We start from the raw sequence: 21,787 nt of genomic DNA on the forward strand, positions 1-21,787 counted from the left end.
GTGTTGTCATCATCCCGACGCTTCGATTTTCACATGTCCGTACGTGGGAGTTGGGGGCGTCACACCTTTTATACCTAATCCCTAGGATCAAATGCCCATCCGTTGTGTCAGGGGGAGGTGTTCCCTCCGCAGTTCCTTCTGCTATGCTCCTTTAATGTGACATGGCTCTCTGGGGGGTGCGTTTAATGTGGCGTGGCTCTCTGCCTTGTTCTCCCAGGAGATGCATGCCGTAAGGCTATTCCTTCTCCTCCCGTTAGAGGATCAAGGGCTTCCTGCAATCGTGCCCACATGTCCACTCAAGGTTATCTGAGATTCAGTTCCTTCAAGGTGGCGTGCTCCTCCCTCCTTCTCGCCAAGGTGGACTTCCAGGGCTTCCAAGTTGTATACCGACTTCTGCTCTAGGGCCAGTAACCCTTTAATTGGGCCAATGATTGTTCGGTCGGCCTGTGCCTCTCATGGTATTGTGCTTAGATTTTGGACCTTTGGCTCAGGGAAAAAACCCCTTAACAATATGCATTTGGACAAATTTGTATATATTAAATGTATTGAGTATGGAAGAAGTTTGTTAAAACAAATTTGTGCTTTAAATGAATTGTATGTTGATCTTAGGTGACAAAAATGATAGAACATTGAATGATTGCATATATTGGACATATTTATGTACTTTGTATGTATTATGTATAGATGGCATTTGTAAGAACAAGTGGATACTTAGATGTATTATATGTTGATCTTACGTGATAAGAGAGGTATGACACACGTGTATCTTTGGTGGATTATGTATGTATACTTGGTTTGGATTGTGTAATATGTTTGTAGGTGAGGAAGCGAATGAGAACTTAAGTTGATGTTGGATTGGAGTGTATGTGTATGAAGGATGGGTATTGTATTTGTAGTTTGGATCTAATGGTGAGGTGGGACTAATTTGAAAAGCTTATTGAGTGATGGTTTGGAGGTTAAAGTGATGCATAGGAGCTCACTTTATTAGTTAGAAATGAATTTAGGCTTTTAGGTTCATAGTATATGTTTATGATTTATGAAAATAGTTATGCTTTAAGGATTGAATGATGACTTGTATAAGTGACATAAAATGGATATTATGAATACCTAGATGTGTAAGTTTGCACAATTAAGAATATTATAAAGAAGTGTGCAAGCAAATAGTTGAAGGAGATTTTTGGAAGATCACTAGTCTACATAGAGGAAGTTTAGGTAAAGAACCAATTAGAGGTTAAAGCCATGCGGAAGAGAATAGACTAAGAGTTAGGAATAGTTTTACTGTGCAAGTTCTATGTTTTATGTTCTTGTACATGAAAAGGAAATGACGTAAGGTTATGAATGCATGTGGGTTAACATCTGACACGTACATGAATAGACTGCATGAAATGAAATGGCATGGAGTCTAGGTAAGTATTATGTTCATACTCTTTTAGAGTTTTCTAAAGATATGAAAATGAAAATGAATGTTTTATTTATGAAAAAAAAACTAAATGCTTTTATGAGAAAAATGTTCTTTTATGAAATGAAGGAAAAAGAAATGGTTTTCTAGAAATGAAAGAAAAGGAAATGTTTTCTTAGAATGAAATGGCACTTTATGAATCTATGCTAATATATTAATGTCAAGTATATGTATGTAATGACCTTCTTTGGGAGCCCCTTTTTATGCACCCAAAGGATAGTTGCATGTGAATGGGTATTATATTTATAAGTATGTATTGTATTAATATTCCATGAAATGAAATGATGAGGTTTTATGCTTTATGTTATGAAATGGATTGATGAATAAAATGAATGAAAAGGAAAGGAATGAAGGAATGAATGAAAGAAAAGGAAAGGAAATGACTGGAAAGGAATGAATATTTTAATATATGAAGCTACGTAATGGCCATGATTGAATGAATGAATGATGGTACCAATGGACTAGACAGATTGCAATGCTAGGTACGTAATACTAGTAGTGTACCCAGTGCTGCTCCCTGATTGAGAGATTCCCAACCTGCTGTCACGGGTAGAATCGGGTCCAAAAGACTGCTAACCCCAACACACGGGGAGTAACAATGTGTGCCGGCTAGAGAAAAGGTGATAAGAAGAATTGGATTTATGAAATGTTTTAGTTTTATGAAGGAATATACAAGGTGGGAAATGTTTTGAGGAATGAAAATTTTTTTAAAATAAAAACCCCACCTTGTAAAGTTTTCAGAGAAAAAAAAATGTCTTATGTAAAGTATGTATATGAATGAGAAATGCATGAATAAAACTTATGTTAGTATATTTTTACAATATGAAGTAATTCTTATTGAGTATTTGACACATTTTATTTTTATGTGTACCCCACCCAGGAATGAAATGAGGACGAAGCATCAGGACAAACACAACCAAAGGAAAAATGTGACAGAAGCCTAGTCATTTTATGTCACGTATGAAAATCATATTTTGTAAAAGGAGTTGTATTTTAATTAAATGAATTCTGCTGAAAAACACACTTTTAGATTTATACAGCAGATTTCAATTTTTAACTATGGAATCTTTTATTTCCTGGGAAGGGAAGGAAAAAGTCTGAAAAGGTTCAGTAATTCCTATCTTATTTTCTTAAATTATTTTCTAAAGTCTCACCATAAGGACGGACGTTACATATAGATTTTAACTTTATGTGAAATTATGTTAAACAATCAAATAAGTTATGCATTTTGGTTCAACCCATTTACAAGAAATAAACAGGTTTAAATGAGTCATATTATGTTATCATATTTCTAATTAATTATTAAACGAGTCAAAATGAGTTATATGACACGATCCATTATCTAAATGGGTTGGGTTAGGGTTTGGAAGTTTGACATGTTTAACTTAACATATTGGGTTCGGGTTGACCCATATAGTCGAATGTTTATGACTTGACATGAAACAAAAACGACCCAAAAACACGATTTGACACCCCTACCTTTCCTTTATCAGCACTAATGACGCCGGACATAATATCGATTATCCTGCAGGCTAGTTCCAGCAGATGATTCACAGGGAAGAACAGGAGAAAATCGCCCAAAAACATAGAGAGAAAAATCTCTAGAGTTTAACTGAATATTATCAAATCAAGCAATATCCAAAGTCAGTCCACAAACCGGACTGTTATAGCCAAAAATCGTGTTTATCCGAATTTTTCCAAAAATAACAAAATCTAAAAAGTCACTCCAAATTGAAATTCAAAATAAAATAAGCAATCTAAAAAAAATTCAGCCCAAATCGGGTTTAAAATGACTTCCTAATTGACAAACGAAATATTACCATAAATAGTAAAAAATAACTAAAACTAGTGCTTCAGAGGAAAAAATAGGAGAATGTGATGTCACAACCCCACCCTATCAAGAGGGAGACCGTGATCCCGTACCTATTCTTTTTCCTATTATAACAGTAAATTTATTTATATATGAATTCCCATATTGTTATTAGTATTATTATTATTATTATTTTATTAATTTTTTTTAAAAGATAATGCGAGACGATTCGAACGCATCACGCATAAATTCTAATTTCTAACTGAAAGAAACATCTAATAGACATACCTTTACATTCATTTACAAAGGACTCTCAGAGTCGGTCATCTATTTATTTAACATAACTACTTTAAACAAAAAGGGACTCAGTCCCTTCAGTCTTTACAAAAGGAAACTAACTTAAAGCAGGAGGGGTTTCCATTACCCCACTATATACTTTATACCCGAAGGTATCTTGTCTAGAAGTTAACGCAATAAAATATCCCCGTGTGGGATCCAGTATTAAAACATAAGAAACATATATTTTCATAAAAGGAAACCAAACTACCAAGGGACTACTAAACATTGGCCCCTCCCTCCTAAAAAATACTCAGCTCCTCAGTAGATTCATCTGTACCTGGATGTTTAAAACATAAACACAAAGTGAGTCTAATACTTAATAAGCAGTACACCATGCTGTTAACTTAATAAGCATATAGTACTTTCTTTTGAAAACATGCATCCATAAACCAATACTAATTCTGACAATACTTCCATACATATACTTTCTTTATAACATCATGCATACACTTACTTCTTACTATCATGCATATACTCACTTCATACTTTCATCAAAATCTTTATTTCTTATTTTCATACATACTTATATATCATATCTTCATGCATACACTTCATTTAATCTTTCACTTTCTTGTGGCCAACACACTATTATGCCCCATGTGTTGGGGTTAGCGGTCCTATTGGACCTGGATTCCACCCGTGGCCACAGGTTAGGAACCCCTTTCTGTCAGGGAGCAGCACTGGGTGCACTACCAATACTACTTACCCGGCATTGCAATCTGCCCATTTCTTTGATATCATTTTCTTTCATGTGGCCATTACATATTTTCATACATTAATTCATTCATTTTCTTTCTTTGAAATCAACATTTTCAATATCTTCCTTAGTCCGATGAATATGCTTTTATTTTGGAAAATAGCATTTTATGTCATGCTTACATATAAATAAAATCTTAGTTATTTCAAGAAGCATGTATAAAAATTTCATGACTTAGGGACTACATGCATGCATTACCATATATACATACAATCAATTATAATCAATAGGATACTTAACAGGGGCTACCAAGAAAGGCTTGTACATAATATAAACTCATTTATTCTTTAATTAGAGGAACGTTTGGAAAGAGATAGAGAAATATTCTTCCACAAGAGAACTTGACGTGGGCGCATGGTCATAGCTACTTACCTCGATCCGCTGCAATCCCTTTAACTTCAGAAAATCCTAATCCAATAAATAACAAGTGTGTTAAAACTCATCCAACATCCTTTAGATCCCCTTTTAACGATGGCTAAAATATTAAAAATCTAACATCGTTTTCTACCCTTAATGTTACCTCAATTAACTACCCTCTCGACAAATCCTTACAAGAGTAACATAAGAAAATAATTAATTTAGTTAACATAACATCAAAACAACTCCATATATGCATTTAATCACTTAAAACAGAACATAATTATATATATACACAAAACAGAACATTAAAACAGCCTTATATATATAATTAATCCCTTAAAACAGAGCATATATGTAGATATACAAAACAAAACATCAAAACATCCCCATATAAATACTTAATCCCTTAAAACAGAGCATATATGTATATAAATAAAACATAACATCAAAACATAAACTAAACAATTTAGTTAGCTTCCAAAATCGCATTAAATCACATTAAACAATTTACCTTAAGCTCCTAGATTCTTTCAAGAGGTGAAGTGAAGGTCCAAAGCTTGAAGAAAATGAGAGGAGTTTGATTTCTTGAAGAGGAGAAGAAAAGAGGGAAGTGGCGTTGGCTAGCATAGAAAGAGAGATGAAGAAGACTTGTTCTTCATTTGTTAGGTGTAGACCGATGAGTTTGAAGGGGTTCATTTGTTAGGTGTAGACTGATGGGTTTCAAGATAAAATCATTCATCTATTAGGTGTAGACCGATGGGTTTGAAGATAAAATCCTTCATCTATTAGGTGTAGACCGATGGGTTTGAAGAGAAAATCATTCATCTATTAGGTGTAGACCGATGGGTTTGAAGATAAAATCCTTCATCTATTAGGTGTAGACCGATGGGTTTGAAGATAAAATCCTTCATCTATTATGTGTAGACCAATGGTTCATAAGAGAAGAAGGCTTAGTTAAATTTTGGTCATTAAAAGCCTAAGGAAATGGAGGGTTAGGATTAGATTTAGGAAGATAACTATTCCAATTACCAATCCAATGGTGGGAATCATTTGTGCTCTTTCATAAATCATAAAATTTTAGGATTTAAGGAGAAAATACTACAAGGCCTTAAAATCATGTACTTAATTTATTTTAACAACCCACATAAAAGTAATTTATTTTAACAACCCATCTAAATAAAATAATAAAAATCTTTACATGAACATATTTAACTTAAGGAATAAAATAAAATGACGTAAAAACTCACATAGTAAGACTAGGGTATTACGTGTGAGGTCAAAAAAAGCGCACACGGAGCTATACTCAATGTGGACAGCGTGCGCGCTAAAAAGAGCTTTCTGAATTGGGGTCTTATGCGCGATTCCGACGCCCGTAGCCAAAGTTATGGCCAAAAGACTGAAATGCACTCAAAACGGCCCCAATTAGGAACATATCACAATCAATTCCCGCCTTTGCACTGATCTGCCAACTCATGGTATCTCAGCGCCATCAAGGTGCAATCTGACAACTCAGCATCATCTGTCTCAGATCACCCTGCATCAACTAACCACCATCATTCTCTTACCACCATTCCCTCCAGCAGAAGAAGAAGGAAAAGCTCTCTTTCTTTTCAGATTTATACGTGCAATCAAACTACTTTGCTCAGTCTCGGCTAGTGCCAGCATCCACCAATTCTTAGAAATTCTCAAAATGCAAACTAGCAAAATGGCTATGATGAATTTTTGGTTGCACAAATTTTTAGAACTTCTAGGCTTGCATTTTCTTAGTGGCAATTAGGTTGGGCAAATCTCTCACGTTTCACGAAACAAGCAGCATATTGTTTCATGAACATGTTTCCTTGCACACAAGTGTTGCAAACTCTTGTGCCTGCTATTTAATCAATTTTGGAAGAACGGATTATCAAATTCTTCCTTAAACCTTTCACACGTCAACGACGCAATGCTACTATGCTTCGCAACTAACTTATCAACAATTGTCGCCTTGTATCCCACCAGATTCTCGCCAATCCATGTAACAAATGCCAAGCATATTGAACTTTATGCTCCTCTGTACATCCAATAACCTCAAACTTCTTGTCAAAATTGATTAGCCATTTGTTAGCCCTAATGGGCCATTCAGCATTGTAACATACGGGTCCTAAATTAGGGCTTAGGATTATGATTATTATTATTATTATTATTATTATTATTATTATTATTAGTAAATTAGTAGTTTTAGTATTTATAGTAATTTAGTAAAATCCGTGTTTTATTTTTTGTAGTGATTTTGATTGGGATTTTCCTTTATTCACGCCCATATGTCCCTCCCATTTGTTTTTCTAGTTTGAATGGTTTCCTAATTGGAAACCAACTCTCACGTCAAAACCCTACCATAAATCCTCTCTTTTCCACACAATATTCCCTTCAGCAAACCCACTATACTCATGGCCAAACTAGTGAAATTAGATTTTTCTACACCAAGCCAGCCCTCACAACCCATCGTAGCCTTCCTCTTAGCAACCAAGCAGCCACCTTGTCGAATTCCACCACAGAGTACACTGACAGTAAGCCCCATTCTTTTCCCCATTGCTTATGCTTTTTCTCTCTATCAGCAGTGGCTTATTGGCCTGTGTTTTTCATGCTACCGTTGCCGAACACCTTAGAGGACGTAGGGTCACCCTTTAGGCAACCTAGAACTTGTCGGCTAGTCAATTCCCATCGAACCCACACCTTCCTGGTAAGCCCACGTTGAAATCCTCCTATGAAGCAACCAGATTCTACTTGAGATTATACAAACATCTGAAATGTCGGGACATGCACCACAAGATTACCTATCCTTGTTCGTGAAATATAAAATGCAATGTTCCTAACATGCATCTAGCATTATGCAATATTCGCAGTAGATAATTTTTTTTAGCAATACTATGCACTAGACTTATAATATCCCAAATAGTTAAAGTGTAATCCATGCATACTTAATAAAATAAACATCTACGATTACAGTACGAGTCTCAGAAGATTGTAATCTCAAAATGTGGGAGACCAGACTCCATATTTACATTACCAAAATACACTATTGAGCTAGTTCGTCGAGTAACTCGCGTAACTTGACCACCGAGGTTAGAATACTGTAAGAAAACCTAACTATGGAAGCTGGAAGCTCTATGTCGCATCTACACAATCTAGTTAACCTTCTCCAGTATGCTAGTGTCCGCTCCTTGCTTTGATCCTGACACATTGCCTACCATTTGGGAAGAATGGTAGTTAAGACTACCATGGTGAGATTTGATTATAAATCTTAGCAAGTTAATATGAAACTTTCACACAGGTTAATGATGCATGCATAACAGTAACAACATAAATGCATAATTAAAGTTGTAAGTAAGCATAGCATAACTTGACATATAGTATGGCATAACTGACATAACTTGAACTAAAATGTGAACTAAATTTGACTTGACATGAACGTGAACATAACATGATATGAACGTAAACTTAAAACATAATGTGAAAATAAACATAACATGACATGAACGTGAACTTGAACATAATATAAACGTGATCATAACCTGACATGAACGTGAACTTAAAACATAACGTGAACGTGAACATAATATGACGTGAATGTAAACTTGAACATAACATAAACTTTAGCATAACATAACATAACATAAACGTAAACTTGAAACATAACATGAATATGAACATAACATAACATGAATATAAACTTGAACATATATAAACCTGAGCCTAACATGACATAAACGTGAACGTGAACATAACAGAACATAATGACAGATTATACTCCTTCACCGTAGTACTCGACAGCGCATAGCCTTGATTGCAGTACCAGGCAACACGTATTATCCTTGACCGTAGTATAACTTAACTGATTTATCCATCTGTAGTACAACAAATTATACTCATTCACTTACTACTCGATAGTGCATAGCTTTGACCGCAATACCAGACAACGACTATCCTTGGCCATAGTACAAATTAATTGATAACTAAAACTTAATTGTTCTTGAAATACACAACTATATTCGAGATGAAACATGATTGGAATACAAAATGACAAAAGTCCTAACGTCACATAATATGACTTGAACGTAACTCGAGAGACATGACTTACTTGAGATAGAAATATTTCGTAACATGACATAACATATAACAGACAATATTTCATAATATGGCATAACATGTAATAGAAAACATTTTGTAATATGACATAACATATAACAGACAATATTTTGTAACATAGCATAACATGTAATAGTGAATATTATGTGACATGACATACATCTAACAGATGTCATATGTAACATAACATACTTACAATAGATAGTAATACGTGACTGCATATATTGTGTAATAGATAAGTATTTCATGACTGAATACTTTGTGTAACAGATAAACATGTAATGACTTGGCATGACATGGCATATAGGACAACATACGAACATAAACTGTAGTTCCCTAACCTATCACACATACACAGTAAACTGATAGTAAGTTAAGAGTTAACTTACCTCGATTGTTGTATTCTATGAGAATAGAAAGCGAAACACGAGAAACTGTAAGAGGGTATTTTAAAAGTTAGAAATTTAATTACTAACAATTTAAAACGTGCAAAAGAGACAACTTACCCCTAACTTAAGGATTTCACATTCTAACTCAAAAAATTATCAAAATTTATATTTCTCATGTAAGTTTTGTCTTAAATTCAAATATTAACTCAGAAAAATTTAAAACAATTCAAAACTATGAAAAACTTACTATAGCCAAAACATTCATAGGTAATTTCTCTTGATTTTTGTTGCAATTCCTTCCAACTTCAAAACTCATGATTAAACTAAAATTTTACAACAAAGATCTTCATATCCTAAGTTTAAAACCATACTTAAGACATCCATGAAGAAAATCCTAATCATCAGCACCAAACTTTTTGTAAAAAGACTCAAACTTTTTAACAAAAAACAAACTCTTGAATCACAAGTTTTGACTTTAATCAAAATATCTCCAAGAATTTCAAAAAATAAAATCTTACTTCTAACATATTCATAACATCATCCTATGATCAACTATACTTTAAATCATCAAACAAAAGTCACCAAAAATCACAAAACAACACTTGGAGTTTTTGGTTTTATACTTGTTCCAAAAACAGAAACTTTTTTCTCAACTAACTTTGATCATTCTCTTGATCCATGACTTAAAAAGATTTTATCTTCAAACTAAACATCACATGGTTTAAAAATGTATCCTAAATAAGATCCAACTATTAAACTTAAAATCACATGGCTAAAAATAAATAAAACGTGGATCTAATTCAAAAACTCAAATCTTAAGCCTAATCGAAATCCTCTTGCATAGAAAATCATATCTTTGAAACTAAAACTAAATATCTTCAAAATAACATTAACATGCATATAAGAGGCTTATAATCATCACATAAAAATATCAAAGCATTTGGAGTAAGATTAAATAACAAATATTCAAATTTTCTCAAAACAAAAACTGTTTTTCCACTTCCAGTTTTCAAGTTTCTAGATTTAAGGAAATCTATCATCAAAAGTTTTAGTCATGCAACAAACCTCAATGAAAATACATAAACACATGCAAAAAATACTCTATAAAATTTTCGGACCAAGATATGTCTATTAGTTTGGTCAAAAATTTCAAAACATAACATCATCTCCAGTTTCACGCCTTAAATGACCTTTCCATAGTTAAAAATACTTTTTTCTGAACTGAATAACCATGGAATGAGATGAATAAGATATCCACGGAAACTACACTAAAAGACAAACAATTTTTATGAAGGATTAATCATGAGAAAATACATACAAAGGTTGAAAATATCCCTGCAAAAGGACCTAGAAATCTGTCCTAGAAAACTCTTTTGGATTTTTCTCTAAAAAAAGAAGTGATGAAAGGGAGTGAAATGTGTCTTGCACGACTTTAGACCTCTGGAAGGAGAAGGAATGGACCTAAATGACCCTTTATTGAAGGTGGCTATGTCACATGAAGTGGAGAATACTGAGGGGCAAGGATTGCCTCCCGTAGCTGTGAGGTATGAATGAGTAATGAGGTAGATTTCTCCTTCACAACAAAGCACTATTGGATGCAGTCAAGGGTAGTGGATGACCTGCCATGTGGGGGAGGAAACTTCTTCAAGAAGTTTTGCCAAAGTGGCCAAATTCGTGGGCCTTGGTGGGCCTCAACCAAGTGGGTTTCAATTTGAGGTATAAAGGGGGTTTGGTTAGGGTTTGAGATGCTATCATGCCCAAATCTAATTTTTATTATCTCAATCAAATTTTCAAGATTTAAAAGTTTGGATAATGATGTCATAACAAGAATTTGATAAGTTAATAGCATGTGGAAGTGATCTAATCAAGTGATTAAACACAATACTAGAATCAGATAAAAAAGGATTTGCAGGCCAACTTTAGGGTTTAGGGAAACCATTTAGGGTTTCGGTTTCAACCAAGTTTTTGGAGTTTCAATTGGATTACAACCATTTAGGATTTCACTAGGGTTGAAACCCTATTTGGTCTTGCACAATTTGGTTGATCAGATGAAATGATAGGATTTTGCTTAGGTGGCTTGATCTCACACCCTAATTCCTTCACAATCTATCTCATGTTTCTCTTTGTGTGAAGTGTCCAAAACAATTTATCAAGTGTGAATAAAATCTTACCAAGTATCCAAATAAAACTTTTTTAACATAATTTGGATATTTTACACTGTGATTATGAAAACATTACGCTAGGTATTACAATTGAGGTTACTATTTACTCTAGGAAACTAAAAAATAAACTTTGAACTAAAAAATCTTAAATATTCATACAAACCTAACTGTGCTATTCATTTATCAAAATTCTACCCTGAAATGCCTCAAAAAAAGCTAAACCCGTTTTCGAAAAAACGTATCGTTCGAAAATTGAAAATGAGGTTATTGCGCCATAAAATCCTAAATAATCAATTGAGTATAATGTCGCAAACCTTAATGCATTCTAATACTTTTAACTACTTCAAATAAATAAAACCACACTTCTGGCACCATAATGAGTGATAAAATTAATTATATTAACAGACTAAAACCTATGCGATTAGTTAATTTGTGAAAACTTATGATATTTTCACGAGATTCCTAAAATCTATAAAAATTCCACCTTGAATTTCTAGCGGGTTGTTACATCTCCACCTCTCCTTACTGATTGATAATTTCTCTCTAAACTTACTCTCTCTCTCTAGCTTGTGCCGCCGGTTACTCTCTGTCAATCAGATCCACTGTCTTTGCACCCTTCTTCTCACTCGGTGAGTTCGTCACATGGCCTTCCTCTCAAATGATCACTTTGTATTTCATGGGTTAAGTTCGTTTAAGTTTGCTTTTGATTTCTGCCTAGTGATTTAAAGTATTTCAAAAAGACCCATCAACCCATGCATGTGGCAATTTGTAGCCCACTATCAATTATCAACTTTTGATGGTAATCCTTTTAAGAAAAAATCTCGTAGCCTCTGTACATGTTTAGAGTCTCAGACTTCATGATTACAAATTTACTTGGCTGCCCTTTTTTCTCAAATGTCCCTTTCAATTGAAAATATTTTCCAACCTACCCGAGAAGCCCATGCTTGTCATTGACATTGAGTATGTCCCAAAATGCCCTTTTAACTAAGCTGAATCTTGTTGGTCGCGATTTCTGTTGGGCTGGGCTGTTGTATTCTTACATAAATTGTTTTAGTGATATTAAGAGATTTAAACATGGGTTGCTAGGTATTAAATTACGATTAACTTATAGTATTATTAAGTCTATTTTCTATACTTCCATGGTTATTTTTATATAATAGATGCTATATATATTCCCTACTACATTATGTTTAAAGGACTAGATATGATAATATTGTTTTAACAACTATATGCTATTAGTATTTGTTGAATTCAATATACCGATGAATATTTTATTAAATTAAAGTTTGTGATATGTGTTCAAGTGGGTAGAATGCTACGATACGTTTTCTAGATAGTTAGTAATGTCTAGTACCTCGTATAGATAATGAGCTACAAGGCAAGAACAAAGAAGCAACGCTAAGAGATAAGTAGTATGATCATATATTTATGTGTGTTGTAAATACTCAAATTTGCATGAAAAATGTGATGTTTACCTACGTTACGCTATGAGCCAATTCAAGGTTAGTCCCCTTTTCACGAACCTCTATGAATTATGATGATGCATTTGTAAATGAGCCTATGTATGCTATGCTGATATGGATGAGACGTTATGAAAATCACATGTTATGCCATGCCTCTGTTATGTTATGTTGTGTAAGACTCATGTTGATATGCCATATTCAATGTTATGCCATACACAAGAGTATGTCATGCCATGTAATTTCATGGAATCAAACATGTTCACATGCATTATGAAAGCTGATAAGAAAACACATGAATGCCTCTGTTACATGGATGCATGAATGACTGACTCAATGAATGACAAGATGAATAAGATACATACGAATAATAGGAAATGCATGGAGTCAGTCATTCATGCATCCACGTAACATGTATTGCCATGATTATGTATGATTCTGCTTATGTTACTAATGAATGATATATATATATATGTTATGTGAATGTGTGACGATATATGCAAGTTTTCAAAATTAAGCCTAATATTACATTAAGTTACGTTTATAGTATGATGTGCTATTACTGAGTCTTCGACTCATTTGTTTGTTTCTCTGTTTTGAAGTTTTAATGTCCCAGATGATGATTTTGTAATACCATTTCATTATGTTTTTAGCTTTACGTTATCAAAGACTGTTATGTTAAGTGAGTTTGATGATTCAATAAATGAGGAATTTTTATGACATCGAATCTCTTTATTAAGCTTTATGCTATGAATGTTCGTAATATTCCTGACCTACCGGAAGAGGTTTTACAAGTACCCATGAAACTAGGGTATCCGTAGATTAGGAGCTTTTCATACGAACAACTTCTTGTCTTAGCTCTCTTTGGTCATGTCCTAGGGCTTGTTGTTACTGCATTTGCCTCTGAAACAACTCGTATTGTTGTCTCATCATTTATTTCATCTAACGAATGGATTTAGCTATTGCTTGTAGGATGACACTCATTCCTAACTTCTTGTTTGTGGATTACTTTCTCGTCCATGAAGTTGTGTCGAAGAGGAGTAAGTGAGATAGATGAGTTCGGTGTTCCGTCAAGCAACAAATTACAACGAAGCTAGGGACAAAACAGTGGCATTTTGTAATACTAGACTACTAGTAGCGTGGCCCGTGGGTATGTAAATAGCAGATGGGGTTCATGGTTCTCGGGCAACGTGAGCTTCTTTGTAATTGTAGTGTAATTAGTCTATTAAGAGTTTTAGACTCGGTGGTTTAGAACGAGACTGTAAGAGGGTCCAATGTTTCGAGAAAGAAATCTCTCTCTCTCTATATATATACACACACACACACATATATTATATTTATCTATTAGTTTGGATAGCGACTCGAATCAGTAAATTTATTGACAGATTACAAGTTACACAGGCTTTGTGACGAAAAGAGTAATTTCATTGGCTTTTCAGTTTTGGTGTGTTTTTTTCTCGATAATAAGCGTTGAATTGAATTGTAATAAGCACTTCAGCAAAGTGACTTCGCAATTGCAATTTGTGTATAAATTGTATTTACCTTTTTTTGATAATAAAGGTTTTAAGATTTAACATGAGGGATTGGAATCACCATTAAGGTCCAAGAGTCTGAAGTTCAAACCAGAAAATGACTTGAAATTTGTTTTTGATCTAGTTCTGGACAATCTATAATTATGTTGTGCACTTTGTTACTTTGAACAAGTTGGGAGGTGTAACACCTCCAGTAGCCAGGTATAAAACATTCCATAAAACCGAAACAATGCAAATTTTATTAAATAAAGTGTACAAACAATTCAAAATTTCAAATTGTTTAAGTCTTGTGTTAATTCACAAAATTTCCTCACTAATTACCACTAATTACGAAAGCATAAACTGAAAATCTCTTGGAAAACTGTAAAGCTCTAAGATCCAGCCTCGTCTACAAAAGCTACGCCTGATCCTGCAGCCCCTTCTCATCATTAATATTGTTCACTTGGGACGATTAACATATAAAACAATGGTAAGTAACCACTTCGAACAGTAAGCATCAAAACAACATACGCCTTTTGTTTAGAAAAGAACATGTTCATACAGAATTTGTCATTCATACATATATAATCTGGTGAGGAAAGGTTGTACCGTTTGAAAGTTTATGGCCGAAATAAGAGGTGCTGTGATGGTCAACCGAAGCAGCTGGATAAATTTCTTCACGTAGAGGTTGATAAATGGGAAGGGAAATAAGAGAGAATGGAGGAATAGGTCTGTTTTACCACTGGCCGATATCAGCCTAGGCACCAAGAAAAAATTAGCGAGGTTTATTGGCATGGGCGGTGTCCAAGTGTGGTGGGGAGTGGCTTGGTGGCACGGGAGCTATGTACGACGAGATGGAGAATGGTTGGAGACAGGTTGTATGCTAGCTGGCCTGTGCAACTGGTGGCTGGTCAACGGCCTCGTCATCAGCATTGCACAGAGAGAAGGCCGTGAGACAGAGAAACACAGAGAGAGCAAGAGAGCGGGAAAGCTTGAGGAAGAAAACTCACCTGGGTTTATCAGTTCAAAGTATGTCATGCGTTCGAGATTGCGCTGGTCGCATCAGTGAGTTTGTTATTGGCAATGCAGCAATGGGCAAGACGGTTTTCATATGCAGAGGGTTGGACGTAAGCTTGAGACCTGACCTTTGCTCACAGCTAGAATGAATACGACAGAGGTTAGAGGGAGAGACAACAAAAGCTTCAGAGAGAGAGAGAGAGGAACAGGTGGAGAGCTTTTGTGCATGACGGGTTGTTTTTATAGGGGAGGAAGGGACGCTTGGCATCAGATAAGCAGAGTGGAGGGCTTGATCATAGCGGGAGAGAGTTGAAGGCGGTTTCCTAGGTTGTTGAGGTTCCAAATGCCTAGAAGGCAGTGTGCTAGGGAAGAGTAGGCAAGTATTTAGGACTTAACACCGAATGGTACAGATCCTGTTGCTGAAATATCCCAATATACCACGTACATCAAAGAGACTGGAACAAAATTACAGGCCTGACGTCCTAAATCTAAAATTGCAGTCCTAACCCTAATATATAGGGCTTGGGGTGTGACAAAAGGTCAGCCAGCTGAGGAATTAAGGAAGACAGGAGAACAAAAACATTTCTGAGAAATACACAAACAAACAAGAGAGATGGGTATTTTTGGGGGGGGTTCGGGGGGCGTGCGGTGGTTGTGCTTAAATGTTACCTGTTGATATTGCAGATTTTTTCCCCTCTCTTGGCTAAGTTATCATATTTGTGGCAAATTCTTTCTTGCAATTATAGCAACATTCCTTGGAGATACATCTGGATCAAAAATAGGTAACATCATGACCTCAACTGAATGGCCTTGCTCCTGGAGGAACAATAATCGATCAAGCAGAAGAAAAGTTTCCAAAAGAGGCCCCAAAGCAGCTCTAAGGGACCAGTAAGGTCCTATAAGTTCCTGTATGCCATTGGTAAATAAATCAGTGCTTGCCCAGAATAGACTCAATAAGGCAGTTTCACCCAATTAATGTAATGAAACCTTTAAACAGAGTAGCCTAATGACTGTTGTGCAACCGGATCCTACAATCCAAGAAATCAAAGTGCAATGATTTTGAACAATCAAATCTTACACAAAGATTTGCAATTTATAAGAGAATGTAATATCCTATTCATGTTTTGATAGTTGACATCAGTTCCAAGCATATAAGGTTTTCGAAAATATGGCAAAGCATAGACTACAAATTGTGAGAGTATTTCTAACACAAACCTCAAAAGTTATAAAACAATTATTCTATTGAATATTTATCTAGAAAATCTAATGCAAGATGCATGGTCAGGTATGGAAACAAAGCGTTTCTCAAAATTTCCCAACTTGCAATCCAAAGATCTTTACGCCAAAACAATATCAATTATCAAAACATCTTACCTCCATTTAAAAAATCTTCCACAAAACTAAAAAAAGTGCCCCAAATTAATGGGCCCACCACCTTTTAAATCCCGATAAAACATCTATAAAATCTTCCTCCATCCAAATATATTTTTAATGGGTCCCATCACTTTTATAAATCTTCATAAAACCCATCTTTAGAAGTCTTCTCAAAAGTTTCACAAACTTATAAGAAAATTTTACATCCATTCATTTTGGAGGTTCCTTCCCCCCACTTTTTTCTGAGTTTTTTTCTTTCCTTTCCTCTTTTTTCTCCCTCTAGAATGATGGAAGAGCTTCTGTTTCAATATTATATATATATATATAAAAGTAGACATGTATTAAAAAAAAACTGAAACAACAAGGGGTAAACCCGTGTACATGGATGCCCTACAAGAGCAGCATACACTCAAAAGTAAGGAAAAAAAAAAAAGAAAAAAAAAATTATAAATAAAAGAATACTCTTAACTATAAGAATTGAAGTGTTCAAGAAACTCAAGGAAAGTACAAAGGGAAACGATTAGTAACAGCTGTACTAGAGAGATGTAGAGATACTGCATCAGAAGCAAAACAAGCAGCAAGATACTGAAGCATGGAGGTCAAATAGATTTCCCAAGATTTCTCATGGCCCTTCCAATGAATTATTTTATGTTATGCACATAATTGTTTTTAGATAAGTATGCACACAAAAATTAAGGTAAAAGAAAGGTGCTTCAACCTCAATGAAGGTAACTCACAACCCTCAAAAGTTTTGAGCATCCCCTCTCTCTCCAAATGCAACAAATAATGTAAGGAACCACCTTATAATCTCCTTCTAAATCTATCCACTTGCTTGATTTCCAATGTGTTCCTTCCAACAAGCCAAGAGCTCAAGCACCATCCTAGGCATAACCCAATCTCCCCAAAAAATTAAAAGACAAGAGAGTAATAAAAATAAGACTACATAGTTTTAAATATCGTGCCATACTAGCCGGTACGGCCAGTATTTACAGTGCCGGGATAGTGACTGGTATAGAGAATGTATGCGTTTCGTATTGAGTCAAATACCAGCCATACTGGTGCATTTCGGTCAATACCGACTGGTTTTCAGTGTATCGGCCGAAATTAGTGGATTTTTGTAATTAATCTAAAAATTCTGACTTTTTCATAATTTTCATTCCAATTCTCACATCTAAAGACTATTTTCTTAACTTTTTTTAATCCCCTTTTCTTGAGGACTGAAAATCAAATCCCTACTCACTTTTCGTGATGAAGATGAGTGATTATTTTTTTAAATAGTTGGATTGAGAACTTAGAAGTATCAATGAGTTTTATAAACATGTATTTTAACTTTTTAAGACTTGCATTGATGTTATTTTGAAATATAATTTCTACATATTGTTAGAGTACATAGTTGTAATTAGTGTATGTTATGAGGGTATAATGGTCATTGTATGTATATCACAATATATGTATATTCGGTATAGACATCAATGAATAACAACAAAAAGTATTTTCTCTCTCTTGTCTCGACTACACATGATTAATTTATTATATATAAACTATCCCGAAACGGTACCAATACTGAAATATTTCGTTCTAGTACCTTAACCAAAATGGCCACCAAAGCGGTATTTAAAACTTTGATGCATATCAGTACAATTTTGAAAGTGATATACCAATCTACAGAATGCATACAAATGTTACAAACAAGACTGAAATTATATACTTTCCAAGATAGATGAATCCCAATTTTTAGATCAGTTGTCAGAATGTTACATAAATGCAATAGCAAGTACTAGGGATTAGTAAGGTACAGTGAATGGCTCTGCTTCCTTCCATATTTCATGGAAATTGATCCTCTCCAAAGGTTTGAGACCAAGACGACATAATCCAGACTGGGTGAACTTCTCAAAATGTTTATATTTGTCAACAGTTTTAGGCCCTTCACATCTCGTACTCTCACAGGATGAAATTCCAGTCAATAAGGCATCTGTGTCTATTGCCAAGCGTGATGTTTCATCTGCAGCATATTTTAAGTGAGTATGTAGATGCTACCCATCAACACAGTAAATAACCTGAGCTATAAGCATTTCAAGCATGACACACCCATAAATTGCAACCAAGCTGTTTGAGAATTCATTTCTCATATAACTATGCTGCTGATAAGGTTTGTGCTAAGCTAATCAGTTCAAGCTTCTATTCTTATCATATAATTTTATTTTATATGAAACAGAGAGCATGGGAGGGAGATCTATTTCTACTGGATTTCTGGTAGACCTATATTAACCACACTGAACTTTCATTTACCTGTTTCAGGTTCATTGGGGTCTATGTTAGGGAAACGTCCTTTCTGGTTTGGATGCAAATGTGGACATGCAACTTCTTTATGATGCAATGGAGCTTCCACTTTCCTCTGCTGTCTGCGACGCAAAGCCTTTCCTTGACGACCAATAGAAGGGCTTGTTTCCATGACTTCTGGATAATATTTAGAAAGAACCTTCAGGAGAAAAGATTGACAAAATATAATTTTCAGTATGATGGTATGGATTTGCCTTACTGTTCAGAAAATAAGAGTCCCATAAATAAAGCAGCAGATGGATTTGCCTTACTCTTTTTTAATGAAAGCTTGTGGCACCATTTTAAAAATATATTATTATAAAAATTCCACATAATAGGCGACTTCTGCCAACAAAATAAGGGCATTCACTTAAATGCCAAGAAATACAATATGGATCATAAAAAATAAAGACTGCTAAAGGTTTCCTAGTGCAACACAAGAAGTACAAATGGAAAGATCAAGTTAACAAGACAGTTACTCCAAATAACTTGAAATTTAACACCCAACCCTAGTCCCCAAGGGCTGGGATGAAATATTATATCTTTGGCCACTGGTCTATGATCTCTTGCACCATTGACTGAGTGACTTCCATGTATATTGGGCTAATACTTGGCCCAATCTTGAATGTAGGCTGCCGGCATAATGACTAAATTAGAATCTTGCAAAAATCTTGTTTTCGAAGCCCAAGAACCCTAACAAATGCACTGGCTGAAACTCCCACCCTATGAGGAATCATAGTACTAGCAAGAATCCAAGGGCACTAGAACTCCAAGCCATTCTTCCTAGCAAAGTCTCGGCAGCCACACTGAGGACTTCTAATCATGGTAGGAAAGCTAGAAGCCCAACCTGGACAATACATTTAGGTGGATTAGGAGAAGAAATCCTCACAAAGCACTCAAGCCATCAAGATCATGTATTGCCAGCACCTCTGCCACCCCTTCTGCCTCTATAAAACCTGAAGGATCAAAAGCACCTCCAGTTTCAAAAGCTACAGTTTCAGATTTTAGAAAAAGATGCTAGATGCCATAGTATTATGATCAAACCAAATTACCTCCCTGCCACACCCATCATCCTAGAATTCTAATCCCTAACAAACCCTAAGATCCAAACCCTACAAACACAGTCTGCCACCCCTCTCATTATGAAAAAACTAGAAAGACTTCTGGGAAACAGCCCCACAAAGCTGCCACATCCTCCTCTTGCATAACTGTAAAAATTTCAACTCCCTTCAATCAGGAAAATCTTCAAGAACCAAACCCTACAGCTCAGCTTTGCACTGCCAGCCCTAAGATAAGGTAAGATCTGAAATTCTCCCTTTCCTTTATAGTCTTAGCCCTTGCATACCAAGGAGAACAGCACAGCATCCTCACTTTCTTGAAAATTGCTTGACAAGTCTTTCTCAAGAAGTTCAAGGAAAAGCTGCTAACATCCTAGAAAAAAACATAACTCAGAGAAAATTTCTCCTTCTCTCTTGTATGTATTGAACATCCCAATTAAACTTCACATTTAGATTAACCACGATCAAGGAGCCAAGAAGTGGAATGTGTAACCTGCCCACTGTCTCATTCCTTTGCTTTGCTTTTCTTTTCTTTTCCTTTCTTTACCTTCTCTCTAATTCATCATCAATAGATAGTCACCACTAAATTTATACGTATCATCATATTGCAGAAGCATACATACAGTTTCTTTTACATACACATACTTTAATGATAAGGGGTACATTGAAAGGGCTATCAATGGAAGTTTTATCATGTTCTTCTTAAACACAACATTTGGAAAGAACATCATAAATATGAGTCCCCAAATGGGTAGATATAACAAACACATCATCTGTAATTTCTACATTATTGTATCGCCCAAAGAGCGGCCCAAGCACATTTGGGTGGTATTCCAAAAGGACTAGTCAATGGTACAATTAGAGTCGCTTTGAAATAATTATAAAGAGCACAAACTTCTCACTCCAAGCAATGTGCAATCCCATACACCACCTACACCGATCAGTCGGGCATGGGTATCACAACCTCCCCCCCCCCCCCCCCCCCCCCCCCTTTTTTTAAATTCTCAATGTGCCCGTCGAACCCTTCCATCATAGGTGTCAGATTTCCAAGTCCCACATTTATGTTTGGAATAGACTCTAATACTATTTGTAACACTCCAGGGCCCAAGTCACATCTAGGCCCCACTTCAAAAGGACTAGAAAATGGTAGATTGGAGCCCCATTGTGATTATAATAAAGAGAAAAAATTCCTCCCTCTCAAGCAATGTGCGATCCCATACACCTATACTCATCAATCATTATGGCGCATCACAATTTTTGAAAAAATGAAACCCAAATAACATAAGAATTGCTCCTCACTTCAGACAAATATGAATATAACCCATTGTTCTTGACATAAGTCACTTGATTAAACATAACCCATTGGTTTTTTGGGAACCGAAGGGAGGAGGGGGGGGGGGGGGGGGGGAGCGGTAATTACTGCAATTGTTGGGTAAGTACCCATGGCAAAATAGATCCCCACAATTTAAAAAACTCATGCCATGTGTCCCTATGCCACATCGCACCACCATAAAAAGTTTTTTTTTAAAAAAAAAAAAAAAAATCACACAGCCACCACAAGGTGGCTTTACTCTGTGGGCTCCTCCGTCCCTTGGGGAAGGAAGGGGAGCCGGGGGGGGGGGGGGGGGGGGGGGGGCTCACCCTCCTTCC

General features: G+C 35.4%; 1 protein-coding gene and 1 long non-coding RNA gene across 17 annotated transcripts in view; both read right to left on the bottom strand.

Annotated features, from left to right (window-relative positions):
• Positions 1-3,599: 3,599 nt before the first annotated feature.
• LOC122280376 lies at positions 3,600-5,263 on the bottom strand. Its single transcript, XR_006229891.1, has 3 exons — positions 5,237-5,263; positions 4,738-4,773; positions 3,600-3,885 (listed from the first exon to the last, which is right to left on the bottom strand). It is a non-coding gene; the product is annotated as an uncharacterized LOC122280376 (long non-coding RNA).
• A 9,345-nt stretch (positions 5,264-14,608) lies between these two features.
• The window catches only part of LOC122280897 (protein RRNAD1), a 35,051-nt gene continuing 27,872 nt past the window's right edge, over positions 14,609-21,787 (bottom strand). For 5 of the 16 annotated variants that reach the window (XM_043092010.1, XM_043092009.1, XM_043092006.1 and 2 more), the window contains 4 exons: positions 19,050-19,239; positions 18,557-18,762; positions 16,056-16,292; positions 14,609-15,526 (listed from right to left, as the gene is read on the bottom strand). In XM_043092010.1, the coding sequence (XP_042947944.1) occupies positions 16,098-16,292; positions 18,557-18,762; positions 19,050-19,239 (591 nt within the window). In that variant the 3' untranslated portion in view covers positions 14,609-15,526; positions 16,056-16,097. Of the gene's footprint in view, positions 15,527-16,055; positions 16,293-18,556; positions 18,763-19,049; positions 19,240-21,787 lie in introns of those variants that run through there. The other 11 variants (XR_006230084.1, XR_006230083.1, XR_006230080.1 and 8 more) reach the window with 11 other exon arrangements.

Source organism: Carya illinoinensis, chromosome 11, assembly GCF_018687715.1.
Source record: "Carya illinoinensis cultivar Pawnee chromosome 11, C.illinoinensisPawnee_v1, whole genome shotgun sequence".
NCBI classification, from domain to species: domain Eukaryota; kingdom Viridiplantae; phylum Streptophyta; class Magnoliopsida; order Fagales; family Juglandaceae; genus Carya; species Carya illinoinensis.